The 13,066-nt window shown below is 41.0% G+C and overlaps 1 protein-coding gene across 3 annotated transcripts in view; it reads left to right on the top strand.

Annotated features, from left to right (window-relative positions):
- The window catches only part of slc30a6 (solute carrier family 30 member 6), a 580,472-nt gene that overhangs the window by 116,836 nt on the left and 450,570 nt on the right, over positions 1-13,066 (top strand). For 2 of the 3 annotated variants that reach the window (XR_007947027.1, XR_007947026.1), the window contains exon 15: positions 8,250-9,575. Coding sequence is in view for 1 of the 3 variants with exons in the window: in XM_051959637.1 (XP_051815597.1) it covers positions 8,250-8,876 (627 nt within the window). In the remaining 2 variants the exon portion in view is untranslated. Of the gene's footprint in view, positions 1-8,249; positions 11,647-13,066 lie in introns of those variants that run through there. The other variant, XM_051959637.1, reaches the window with a different exon arrangement.

The raw sequence follows: 13,066 nt of genomic DNA, 5'->3' as shown, positions 1-13,066 counted from the left end.
TTGCTTTTACTAAATGGCCACCATATATCCCTGATGGCAGAAACGTGGTCCCAGATCTATAAGAGAAGTATTGTTATACATTCAGAAGTGCACATGTGCCCAACTAAAGTCTGCAGTCAACTAAAACTAAAAACAAAAGGTTATTGATAAAGCTGCTGTCCGGAGTTTGAATCGCAGCGTCTCCCAAAACACTGTTGGTCCCTCCCTCCCTCTGATTTCGCCCCTTTATTTGTGCACGCGCGCAGTACATGAGAGAAGTGCCCGGAGTGCTGCAGCATCTTGCCTGTTTTGCTGTTTTCCCCTCTTCTGCATTTAGTACATTTAGTAAATAATAAAGGAATTACGTTAGAATGCTGTATTGAGTCTAACTTGTCCTAATACCAAAATAACATGAATCTGCTAGGACGAACGAGTAAAGTTTCAATATGTGATTACACTCGTGTATCCCTCTCGATGACGTTGTTTATCAAACTTAGTGCATTTACGCGTGTATATGTGTTAGATTGTTTATTTATTTTTTATCTAGAGTTCAGAATTGCATGACTCCTCTGACGAAGAGTATGTCCCAGACGCCCCAACATCTTCCTCCAGAGGTCGGGCATCTAAACGAAGCCGTCAGGCGGGCTATGGAGGCCGTGGTCGGGGAGCGACACGAGCACCCCGAGCCAATAAACGTCCTGCAGTCTCTTGGCCTGACAAGCCGTGGGATTGGTAACTTTTCTGGAAGTTGCTGAGCCCTGATGCTCTCTCCTCCACAAGCAAAACAAATGTGCGCGCGGTTGCGTAGTGCGTAGCTCGCCCACCTCTGCATGGGCTTGCTTGCTGTACGCGTAACCGTTGATTGACAGCATGACAAAGCTGAAGCTCGAACTTGATTGGTCGGCAGCAACCGGCGCTTTTTGAAATAACATGGGGGTCTATGAGAGGAAGGCGGAGCTCAGGAATAAATTTTCATATCGCGTTATACTAACTTTATATTATAGTATCGAACTAGACTAACACATTTAAGCTTTGTTAAAAAATGATACATAAATTGAAAACAAACGGAAACTCCGGACAGCAGCTATAACGTTAGATCATAAATCTGCAACACCTATAGCTATTCTTCAGATTTAAAAGCCTTGCATAACAGAAATTAATTGGTCTGATAGAAGTCTGTGCAATGACAGAAAGGAGGTGATAGACATGACCTGGGTCAAAATGAATTAAAAAGGTTTTCAGGGTTTCCTTTAGACATAAATATCATCCAACTTGCAGAGGTTGAGGTGCTTGGTTTTTTTTTTTTTGCTTAAAAGTGAATAGAAACAACCACAAAGAAAGTTTTTTTTTCCCAACATAGACAAGATGCTGTGTAAATGTTTAAAAGATTCTTGTGATGTGATTTAAAGCTTTGCAAAACAGCTGATAAAAGGATTGTTTGGTATAATTATTGTCTGAAAAATGGCAACAAAGAACAGGGGAAGTTGCTGGAAATGAAAGACACACATGATTCAGATGCACGATTTTTTGGTTTTACTGCAGGCAGTGTTTCCACAGAGCAGAGAGGAGGCAACAAGAGAGACTGAGCAGAAAATAAAACACACTGGATCAATAAAATAAATGCAGCATGGCTCAAAAACTGAACAGAGGAGCAAGTTGTTGGAAGATACATTTGATGCTGATTGGAGAGCAGAGAGAACAGTTTGTAGAGACCATAAAAATGTGAATAGGTAAATATTTATAGTAGGTGGAGCCAGGGTTTTTTCCATTTTTAGCATGTTGATCTCATTTTTTTAATTATTATGAAATAAGTAAGGAAAAAATGTACTTTTGTTTGTTTTTATCATGATTTATGGCGTTATGACTGACATTTCTGAGTTCTCTCTCCTTCTACGGTTGTTCTGTTTCCATAGAGGTTCAGGACACCATATTGCAGTGAAAGATGAGTCCACAGTGAGTAATAATGTGACAGGCACAGGGGGTTTAAAACACTTTTTGCTGTTTTGTAAACTGTAGCTGCAGCATAAGTTGAGTCGATGCTGTGATTTAGGAGAGTAACACTCGACTGACTGCTTGTCTTCCTGAGGCTTTTTTGACTTCTGGAGGTTTGGAAGCTCTGGACTTTCCTCGTTTCTCAGCTTTACTCTTTATCCAAACACCTCATCTCCCCTCTTATCATCCCCTTTGGATAGTTTTTGTTTGTTTGTTTCTAGATTTCTCTCCCCTCTTCCCTCCCCTCCTTCGTCTCGTTCATCCTCCTTCGTCATTCGTCAGATCGCAGCAGGGATTTGTTCATCCAGACGAAAAGAAAGAACAAGTCATTCATGCGGAGATTCCCCCCCTCTCTCCGACGCTGGCTCTCCTCCTCCGGTTTTTGGAGGGAACGCTGCTGTTGTTGTCGTCATCTCTGTTGCTGCTCGATGTCGCAGTGACGGCAAACAAGCCCAGCTGGCATTCAGGTCGGCTGAGGTCCTGGGAAACATACGAGCAGAGACACAAACTCTCCTCTGTTTGATGTTTTAGAGCGAATTTAGCTGTTCTGTTGTTCAAGACTCTCACAGCAACAACAACAACTCGATGTCTTATCAGACTTGTTATGTGTCCTTCTCCGAAGTGGCTGAACTGTCGACCTTGTATTGACAATTTTTCGCCGAACTGCTTTGCTGTTGGGCTCATTTATCACTTTTAAATACTGAGAACATCAATTTTCATTAGAGATACAAAGTTTTATCAGCTTTCACAATCGGTTTTCATACTTGCACTGCACATTTAGGAACAGTGCAGGTATTTGATCAGCACACTGAGCTTCCTGTCACTGAGGCTGTGTTTTTATTTTTTAAATACACAACTAAACTGACTGTTTGCCATTTCTATTTGTTTGTCTTTGAGTTAGAAATGTCTACAGCTACAGAGTCCCAATGTGTCGGTTGCATGATGTGCTCTCATCAGTCTTATTGTCATTGCAAATGTTGCAGCAAAATCAACCCATAATCTATAAGTGTGTTATAAATGAGTGCATAAGTAGGTGGGAGAAGTTGCTAGAAGGTACTCAGGTCCAGGCAGTTAGTGTGAGTGTTTGGAAAAGTTCAGTTCTCTTATGTTTCTAGGGTAGAAGATGTTTTTCAGTGTGTTTGTCTGGAGTTTGATGGACATGAAGTGGAGGATCAGAACAGATGGGGTTCAGGGTGGGATTAAAATATCGACTGATTATTTTTTGGCTGCATGAGGAACAGATTGCAGGATCCACACTGTACGAATGTCTTCAAAGAGAAGAAGCTGTGCACATTAACTTAATTAATTACTTATATTTATCAATAATCCCTGACATGGAGACAGGGTTGATCTTATCTAACATCAGGAAACTTCTCTTTACCTCAGACAGGTTGGGATATTTTTGTTTTTACTGTTGGTAAAGTTGTAGTTAAATTATTGCTTATAGGCAGATTTTTTTTTTACTGAAATTACAGTCTATTAGTTTTCTGTCCTATTGCTTTGTCTGTCACTGTCGTGTCTGAACATTAAAGTGAGATGTGACTGTGAAGACAGATGCAGGCTAGGCTGTGTCTAAAAAGGGTTTTATAATGCATGTTGTACTCTTGTTTTAGGAGTTTTGGACCCACAAAGTTTTTTTTTTTTTTTTAATGAGTTCAAAGTCAGATGTAAATGCCTTCAAAGCAAAAAAAAAAAAAAAAAAAGCCCAAAAAACAGTGTGTCAGATATCATATATCATAAGAAAAAAAACAAAATTTATTTTTGGGTTTTCTATGCAGTGCACTTTCCTACAAAATCCCCTCAATTATTCTAAGATTATTAATTAATTACTTACGAAGCTATTCAAGTGATTTGGTGGAAATTTCTCCACTTTCTCACATCGTACTACAAACCAAAGAAAAACAAAATGCCAGAATGTCAGTTGTCTCCGATGTTGTGCAGCTCCAGTAGAAAGGCGGTCAGGAAATGAAATTAACGTAAATAACTAAGAATAAATACCATCAGAAGTAATAAAAGATTTGGAACGCTGTTTTAAACCTTCCAACACCTCCTTAAAATATTTCTGTAGCATTACAACTCCACACAGAGAGGACTTTTTCATTTGTCTTCCCTTGTGGCAATGTTGCATCTTAGTTTTGGTTGCAAATTGTGTTGTAATATAAGGTTGCCTGAAATTCAAAAATTAGCCACAAAGCATGCCCGACACCCCACCCAACTGAAATATCATTTAAATGTTGATTTTGAAGAGGAAAAAATTAGTTTTGTATGATACCATGATATTAGAACCTCAAATATGACCCCAGAATATCTGTTTTTATTGTGATTTATGGTATTTTTACACAGAGTTGTGCGTTTCTTTGTGTTCCAGTGAGTTTGCCGCTTTAAGACAAAATGACGTGATTGTTATGCAAGTGAATCCCTCAGAAGTTGTCGCTCTGCGGGCGGTTTTGTTTGTGTGTTCAGGTAGCAGCTGTTCCTGCGGCCGCCTGTAGGTGGAGCAGCGTTCTCCCTCTGCCATCCCGCTGTTTGTTTTGTTTTTGTTTGTGTTATTGATGCCGCTGCTCCTGTTGTTGTCCGTGATGCTGCAGCAGTTACACAACTGTTGGTTGTTGGCCCACTGCTAACAGAGCAGCTGTCCAAACTGATTTGACCCTCTGACTGCACTCGTGCCCCACGGGGCAGCTCGCTGTGTGTTTGTGTGAGTCTGTCCTTCTGAGGTCTGAATATTCCCATGAGGACAGGAAAACCAGGACAAAACGAGACCTCAGTCTGGAGTTTTAGGACCGAAAATCAAGGTTGACGATGAATTTGCTCTTTTTTTGATCAGAAACTTTCACGGTCATTCAATTTTAAGTCAAACTTTCCAGTTCTATTACACTCCTAGTCGCCTTCTTATTGTCTGTTTGTGTAATCGGTCCTCGAGTTTTCCATTTTCTTTCTATCTTTACTCGCTGCACTCCAAGCAGTTTAGGGCATTTTTATTCTGTGGGACCTTCGTCAAAATCCTTGTTCGTCCGTACAGCAAATTACGGACGACCAACTCCTGCCAAATCCAAATTTCTGGTCGTCCGTAATTCCCGGTGTTTTTTTTTAGTTGAAGCAAAAAATAAAATTGATTAGAAAGTCACTTTTTAAAAAATCTTTAATTATATCTTGTGTAACTTTAATACTACACTCCAGTAAGACTTAGATCATCATCCTGAGATCATTATGATCACTTTTGATATGGCAACTCTACAGAAATAACATTGAAAATTTAAATGTAGCATCAAGTCCTCCAGTAGCACTGAGATCATCATCCTGAGATCATCATCCTGAGATAATTTTTAACATAACTATGTACATTATTACTAGTATCATCTATCTAACATTGAAATAAACTTATCTCTGATAAGCAAATATGATATAATACAGCCCGGTCTCACGGGGATTCGTGAAACTGTCACGTCAGTTTTTGTTTCGGTTTCGTGCGCACCAACACGATGTCGTCATGTTTTTCGTGCCGCTCACCACAAGCGAAACCCGCTGTGGTAATCACATCTGAAAGTGGTTTATACCGGCGGATTCATGACGATCTAAGCTGTCCATCGGCGTTTGCGGCCGCCGCTGCGGCCGCCAGACATTCTTTAAATTCCTATGCAAATTCGGCGGATTCATGACGATTTAAGCTGTCCATCGGCGTTTGCGGTCGCCAGACATCCGGCCGCAGCAAACGCCGATGGACAGCTTAAATCGTCATGAATCCGCCGAATTTGCATAGGAATTTAAAGAATGTCTGGCGGCCGAAGTGGCGGCCGAAGCGGCGGCTGCAACGGCGGCCGCAAACGCCGATGGACAGCTTAGATCGTCATGAATCCGCCGGTATAAACCACTTTCAGATGTGATTACCACAGCGGGTTTCGCTTGTGGTGAGCGGCACGAAAAACATGACGACATCGTGTTGGTGCGCACGAAACCGAAACAAAAACTGACGTGACAGTTTCACGAATCCCCGTGAGACCGTGTTGTATAATATCGTCATCATCATACCAAGTCTATATTAGTTAGCACAAAGTCTCTTAGTTAGCACAAAAATATCACAAAAATGTCATACCAAAAAAGTCCTAAGACCACATCATCCCTGAAAATATTCCTTGATAACAAAACCCAAGCGTCTGCCATAATAACCCGTGTGATCCAAACTGAGACCTGTGTGGAGATGTGGGAATCGAACCTCCAAACATCGAATAATAAGAAAAATCGGAAATGAAACTCTTCATTATCCATTATAGCCCCCTCTATACTGTCATTCAATGATCGAAGCGAGACCCCTAAGGAAAGTTGGGAGCCGAAGCAATAAATATAAATAAATGGTTAGAGTTGGAATCGACATCGCTCAACATCCACACGAACCCCAACCGGAAACTGAAACCTGCGCGAAAGCGATGCGCAATGACACAAGGTGGCGGCCTCCTGCAGGTTGAGAACCGAGAAGTTATTCGTTGTTTTAAATTGGTAAGAAATCATTACCTCAGCCAGGAGGTTATGTAATCACCGGAGTTTGTTTGTCTGTCTGTCCGTGTCTGTCCGTGTGTGTGTGTGTGTGTCTGTTAACAGCATAACTCAAAAAGTTGTGGACGGATTTTCACCAAATTTTTACAGAATGTCCGGAAGGCCAAAAGTAACAATCGATTAGATTTTGGAGGTGATTCGGATCACCGTCTGGATCCAGGATTTTTTTGAAGGACTTTGTACAATTGAGAGATGGCCACCAGGCCATCTCTCAATTGTACAGACTCGCCCGGGAAGCCCGAACCTCCCCTGCGGCAGGTTCGGGCTTCCCGGGCGAGTCAGGACTGACGAAACGAAGCGGCGGCGACGCGTACGGTACCTTCACACGCGCGCGCAACGGTACGTGCGTGCGGCGGCGGCGCCTGCAAAACACTGTGCTGTTACACTGTACATGCATGTTATGCTTTCTGCCCAAACTGTTGAAACTCAATACAATCCGTCCATGACTTTTTGAGTTATGCTGTTAACAGACAGACAGACAGACAGACAGATGGCCTGGCGGAGGTCTGCGCTCTCCGAGTGCTTTTCTAGTTTAATATGTCTTTCTGAGCGGCGGTCGTCCAGGCGGACGAGCAAGAATGTAGATATCGTAATGAGGAGTCGTCCGGCCGAGTTTCAGGTCGCTACGGACGAGCGCGAAGGTCCCACACTGTTCTTCTGTCACATTTTTTTGTTCTTTCTGTCACATTTTTCTTCACTGTGGTTCATTTTTCACTGCAATCTGAAGTCCTGCACCTCTATGGAAACAGAACAACCATGACTAGAAGGAGAGAGAAGTCAGAAATGTCTTGTGTACAATATGACAGTTATAATGGCATGAATCATATAAAATAGAAGCTTTGCTTGATTAATTCTTTCACAAAATATGACTGGAATCAACTTGTGCAATGTTTTTCCAAGCATCCTCAGCTGTAATAAACAGAGTAAAAACAAACAGAGTTCCACATGGTCTAGAAGCTACACATGTTTTTAATTTATTTCCATACTTGTCTATGTGTAAACACAGACTTCAACCAAGAATACCCTGAAATGTTTTCACAGCTCATTTAGTTGTGACTTCTCGATTTGAGGAAATGGTTTATTTTTAGTAATTCTCTTCATTGAAACATGTAGAATAAAATATTTTTTGATTAAATATCACAATTTTAAGGTTTGATTTGTTTAATTTTGAAGATGAGTATGCCGTGGAGTCTTGGGAAAAACAATTCTTTCTGTTCTGCTGTATGAAAACAGAAAATAATAACTAAGATCCTAATCGTAAATCACACATATGCAATATATTCCCACAATCAGCTTACAACATTCTGTTGTAGCTGCACTAAAAACACAGATAACTTGACAAATTTGTGTCTCGTCTCTGCTCTGCTTGTTTGATGTCCGACTTAATGACTGTTGGTTTGACTTGTGGCTGTTTCTGCTGATGTCCTTATATTTTTTTGAATTATCCCCTTTGTAGCTGTACCACTGCACATTTGCTCTTCGTGGGATTTAATAAAAGCTGATGTTATCCTAAATGAAGTTAGAATTGTTATTGGTGCAAATTTTTGAACAGACAAACTCAAGGTCAGAACCTGAGGGAAGCAAATAGTTTTAAAGAACCAGTTTTCAGAGCATTACTCTAAATTGTTTGTGTCGGTTGTTTTGATTTTTTTTTCGGGCTCCTTTTTTAATTCGTTCTGTAGCTGTTGTTTTAAAGCTCCCTCGGTATTTCCGTTCTTCTGTTTCAGGCCGGTTCTGCTCACGTTCGTATCCGGCGTGACGCCAACGAGCAGCTGGTTCTGGCTCATGTCACCAACCGGCTGCTGCCTCTGGTCTCCACGCTGACAGTCCAGATCTTTAAAGACGACTGGACCCGGCCTCTCCTCACCGGCGCCCTCACCTCCTCCTCCCCGGCTGCTCCTCTGGGTTCTGCTGAAGGCTACTCTTCCCTCTCCTCCTCCCTGCCTCCTCTGCTGCTGTCCCCCGGATCAGAACTCGACCCTCTGACCTCCACTCCATCCAAACTCAGCAGCCCTCCTCCAGAGTTCTCCTTCGACACTCCGGGTCGGAACGTGCAGCCGGTGGTCCTGCCGGCTCCGGGTCACCAGGCCCACAGGCCCTACGGAGGCCTGGGACTCGCCTATGGACCACCACCGTACACGGGGATGCTGGGTCAGGGCCTGGCGCGGCCCGGCAGCGGGCTGGGACTCGGTGTTCAGGGCCTAGGAACCGGGTTTGGACTGGGGATGGTGGGAAGCTCAGTGCCTTCCTCTCAGAGCTACAGAACTGCCTTCAGCGGGTCTACGGCGCCGCTCCGGTTTGGAACCAGCAACCCTCTGGCTCCACAGTCACAGTACAGACAGTACCGACCCTGACTGAACCGAACCAGACCAGAACTGCTTCACTGCTTTCAAATACTTGAACGAAAACATGAGCGGATCAGTTTTATCCACGAAGGTCAAGTTTGTTGACTCATCGGTTCAGATATTTGAAAGATGTACGTCATGTTTGGGTCCAGCGGCTGCAACATTTGCTTCAGGTTCTGGAGTAAAATCTTGTAGTTTGACGTTAGAAGACAGACTCGTGTATTTATTTTCCTGCCAGTGGGACCAAAATGGTTGAATTTATTATCTTTGAGTTTATTTCTTTTTTAATCAAGATTTTGGGAAGCATCATAATGAAGAAGAAAGCTGATTGCTCACATTTGTTTTACTGTTTTCTGCTTATTTTGTGACATAAAACAAGAATTAAATCAAAATCCAGCTGTATGTTTTAAATTTTAAGCATTAATGGCAGCCAGTGGTGAGATCTGACAGCGAACTCATTAAAGGGGAACTTCGGTTTTTTTCAACCTGGGGTCTGTTTTCATGTCATTTCATACGTGTGAGTGATGGAGAAATGAATTTTTGACATAGCTCCAGTATTCTCAGGACGCTAGAAAGCAAATCTTGTTCCGAAATCGCACGATAGCTCGCACCAGAGCTCTCGCGCAATTTCGGAATGAGATTTGCTTTCTAGCGTCCTGAGATTTGGATACAGACCACAACAAAGAGCGATCACCAGGTAATGTGGAGGTTTTCGTTCACTTCTCATCTCTAGTATGTTGTGGGACACTCATTGAGACTATCCGAGCCGGTCAGTGCGGGAAAAAAAGCACGTTAGGGCGGACTTTGACGTGGGGGGACAAGTTGCCCCATACTTTTCGCTAGCTGAGCTGCTAAGCTGCCTGCCTGGCTAAATACTGGAGCTATGTTAAAAATTCATTTCTCCATCACTCACATGTATGAAATGACACATGAAAACAGACCCCAGGTTGAAAAAAAACGAAGTTCCCCTTTAAATAAAGGAGAAAAAAGAAAGAATAGTCTTTATTGGACCAAGTTTAAGAAAGAAATGTTGACAACAGGAAGGCTTCCAGAATACAGAAAATTATTGATTTTTAGAAATTCCAGTTCATTCGAGTGTAAAAGTTTTTTGTCCTGAATGTTCTGTGGCCACTTTTCAATGATTCAACCATAAAATCCTGTGTTTAAAACCAAAACAAAAGTTAATTTTACATTTCCAGTCTGCACAATCTGTTTGTTTCCCATTTGGGATAAAATATGTTCTTGTGTTTGTCCAGAATTAAAACTTTTTGTGGGTTTTTCAGGGTCGATACTAATCAAGAAGAGTAAAATCCTGCAGTTTCTCACTTCAAAACAACCCAGAAAGAAGAATGTAGTTAAAACATTCCACATTTCAGCACCTTTAGAGCTCAAACTGAGGATTATTTGGGTACTTTGCAAGTAATTTTTTCATTGAATGGTTTGGGATTTGGTTTACGATATTCCTGAAAGTTGAATTCTTGAAATGCCTCGTTTTATACGACCGACTAAACCTGTCTGACAAATATTATGTTCCCGCACAGCTAAACTGCATTCTCATTTAAAGTTGAATGTGTTTTCTCGTCCAAAAATAAGCAAAAAGTTAAGGAGAACAGGCTTTGCGTCTTGTATGGGATCATATTTCTTACATAAAACAACCTCTTCTGGTAACAAATTTGTTTTTATCTCTTTAAAATTACCTTAAAGTTGTTTTTTATTTTCTAGAAAACACGTCAGAAGCCAAATATGCAGTAAATCTTTAGTTTTAACCTTCAAAAACTCTGAAATCAGTCTCAAAACCACAGATTTAGGCTTCAGGAGTTTCATATGTGATACGTGAAGGTTTCTGTATCATTATTAGTCTTCAGAATTATTTTTAGGATTTATTTTGGCTGAATTGATCTAACATTGCAGCATCCTATTGTGTAGCTGTCGAGTAGTTTTACAGTGTTTGAGTTAAAATTTTATCTATTTTTGTGGAAAAAGCTTCTAAATATTCTCAGAAAACTTAAGTCTTATAGAAGTTCAATTAATGATCAGAGATGAGCTTTTAATTTAATTTTCACTTGTTTATTTGTTCTATTTTGGAAAATAATATGTTTTTTGGTTAGAATATGATCCTTTGGTAACTTGTTTAAAGCTTTTCTACCATTTTCTGGGCTACCAGGTTGACCCACTACCCACTTGTTGATTAGAAATGTGACCAATAAACAGCAGAAAACACACTCAAAATGAGAATGCAGTTTATTCATATAGGACTAGACCAGCAATCAAAAACAGATTTATTATCATTTAAAACAAAGACATTTTTAATAACTTATCAGATTTCTTGCTGTTCTCCCACTCTGCAGACTCCTTTTTTTTGTCTTGTTCCACCTAAAATATTCAGTAAAGACTTTAAATTAAGGAGGTAAAGATTGAAGCTGTTCTGATTTTTTTTTATTAAACTCTTTGTACTCTGCTGGTAATGTTTGGCTGTGATGTTGACGAGTAAATTTCATTTTTTTCCCTGTTTTTATGTTTTATTTTTAAATCTGAACTCGGGCTGAGTGTCACAGAACAGAAGCTCCTCTGTGTTTTATTTCAGACAGGTCAATGGGTTTTGGTGCCGTTCAAAAACGTGAATTAAATCAAGTTAAATATGCGACGCACAGCTTTTTTTCCTCACAGAGAGACGACTGTCGGTGACGCTCAGCCTCAATAAATCAAACTTCATGTATTTAAAAGGAACCACTGGGCCTCAGTTATTAAAGACAGGTCATGAAAGTTGTTTTGCTCATCATTTTTTTGCTGTCTTGTTTCTTTTGTGAATGAAAACTGGAAAAACAAACATGATTGTTGATTATGATGCTGCAGAGTTTCACTGTTTACAGATTTCAGATTGCTGTGCTTCTTTGTGAGCAGGAATACGAGCTGAATACCAACAGAGATTTCCAACAAGATTATCCCAGAAAGATGCAGATAAGACGTGTTCTCAAGACGATCCGTTTTTTTGTTTGTTTGTTTTTTTGCCTCCGTTTGCTTCTTAACCTCAAGGCTTCGTAGGAAACCTCATCGTCTCCTTGTCGTATCCTGATGTGATCCGATGACCTCCTGACCTGCTTCAAACATGACACTACGACTGGAGCTGGTGGAAGAGAGTCGGGTAAAGTGGTAAGAGGTCCATTCTCCACAAGAGCAATAATTAAGTGTTCCACATATTTAGTTTTTTTTTGTTTTATACTGACACTCAGCTACGTATGGTTCAGAGCATATCACTAGTTGACTTCTCTATTTTCAGTTTTTTTGTTAATATGAGCTCAAAGGTTGGATTTTTTTCATATTTTTACTCATACATAATCACATTTAATGTAGGGATACTACGTAAGGTAATTTATTAGTGCACTCGTTAGATAGGGCACCACCTTGTGTTATGCAAGGAAAGTAATTAAGCAGAATTTCAAAGAAATTCCTGTCGAAATTCAGTTGATCAGTCTCGTATCAGAAAGGCTAGAATTCTCGGTTAAATTGACCTCAAGTTCTCACAATGAAACGCACAAGACTGTAATTTGATCTAAAATGAAAACATTTATTGGCTATTCTATTAAACAATACAGGTGAGATCTCTATACAGTGCATATGGGTGTGTGTGTGTGTATGAGTGAGTGAATACGGGTGTGTGTGGGGGGGGGGTTCAAATTAGCATATTAAGACAGGATTATGGTGAAGGAAGCCAGCTAGCATGACCTGACTAATTAAACGGTAATTTGGATTAAGAACGATTGGTAAAAGAATAAAATGGAGCGGTTAAATAGTTAATCAAGTGGTGAGTGACATCAACCAAGGAACTCAGACAGGTAAATCTCAGCTGGTCTTACTGTAGTGAACCGTCATACGCTGGGATGCAGAAGTCGCCGGTGGATGACGCCTCACAGCATGACGGGTCGTCTTTGTTTCCCCAAGCGCTGTTGTCCGTCACTATGGCAATGATGGCCGTCCTGCATGGGCGATCAGTTCGGAGCAAATGGGTCTCTGGACCAGCAGATCTCTGGCGTTCAGCTGAGGGAGCCGTGTCCGATGGATGGTCGCCGCTTGATTAAAAATGATGGCTCTCAGGCGTTAGCCGAGTAATAGGAACGGATGTTAAAAATGAGCCAAAATTAGGAAACACGGGAACTGGTTCCTAATTAGTTCTTGTCCAAAAATCACGGATAAAAAGAATA

Source organism: Acanthochromis polyacanthus, chromosome 15, assembly GCF_021347895.1.
Source record: "Acanthochromis polyacanthus isolate Apoly-LR-REF ecotype Palm Island chromosome 15, KAUST_Apoly_ChrSc, whole genome shotgun sequence".
Taxonomy (NCBI): domain Eukaryota; kingdom Metazoa; phylum Chordata; class Actinopteri; family Pomacentridae; genus Acanthochromis; species Acanthochromis polyacanthus.
Note: the sequence above shows the minus strand (reverse complement) of the source record. Positions and strands in the feature narration are given on the sequence as shown.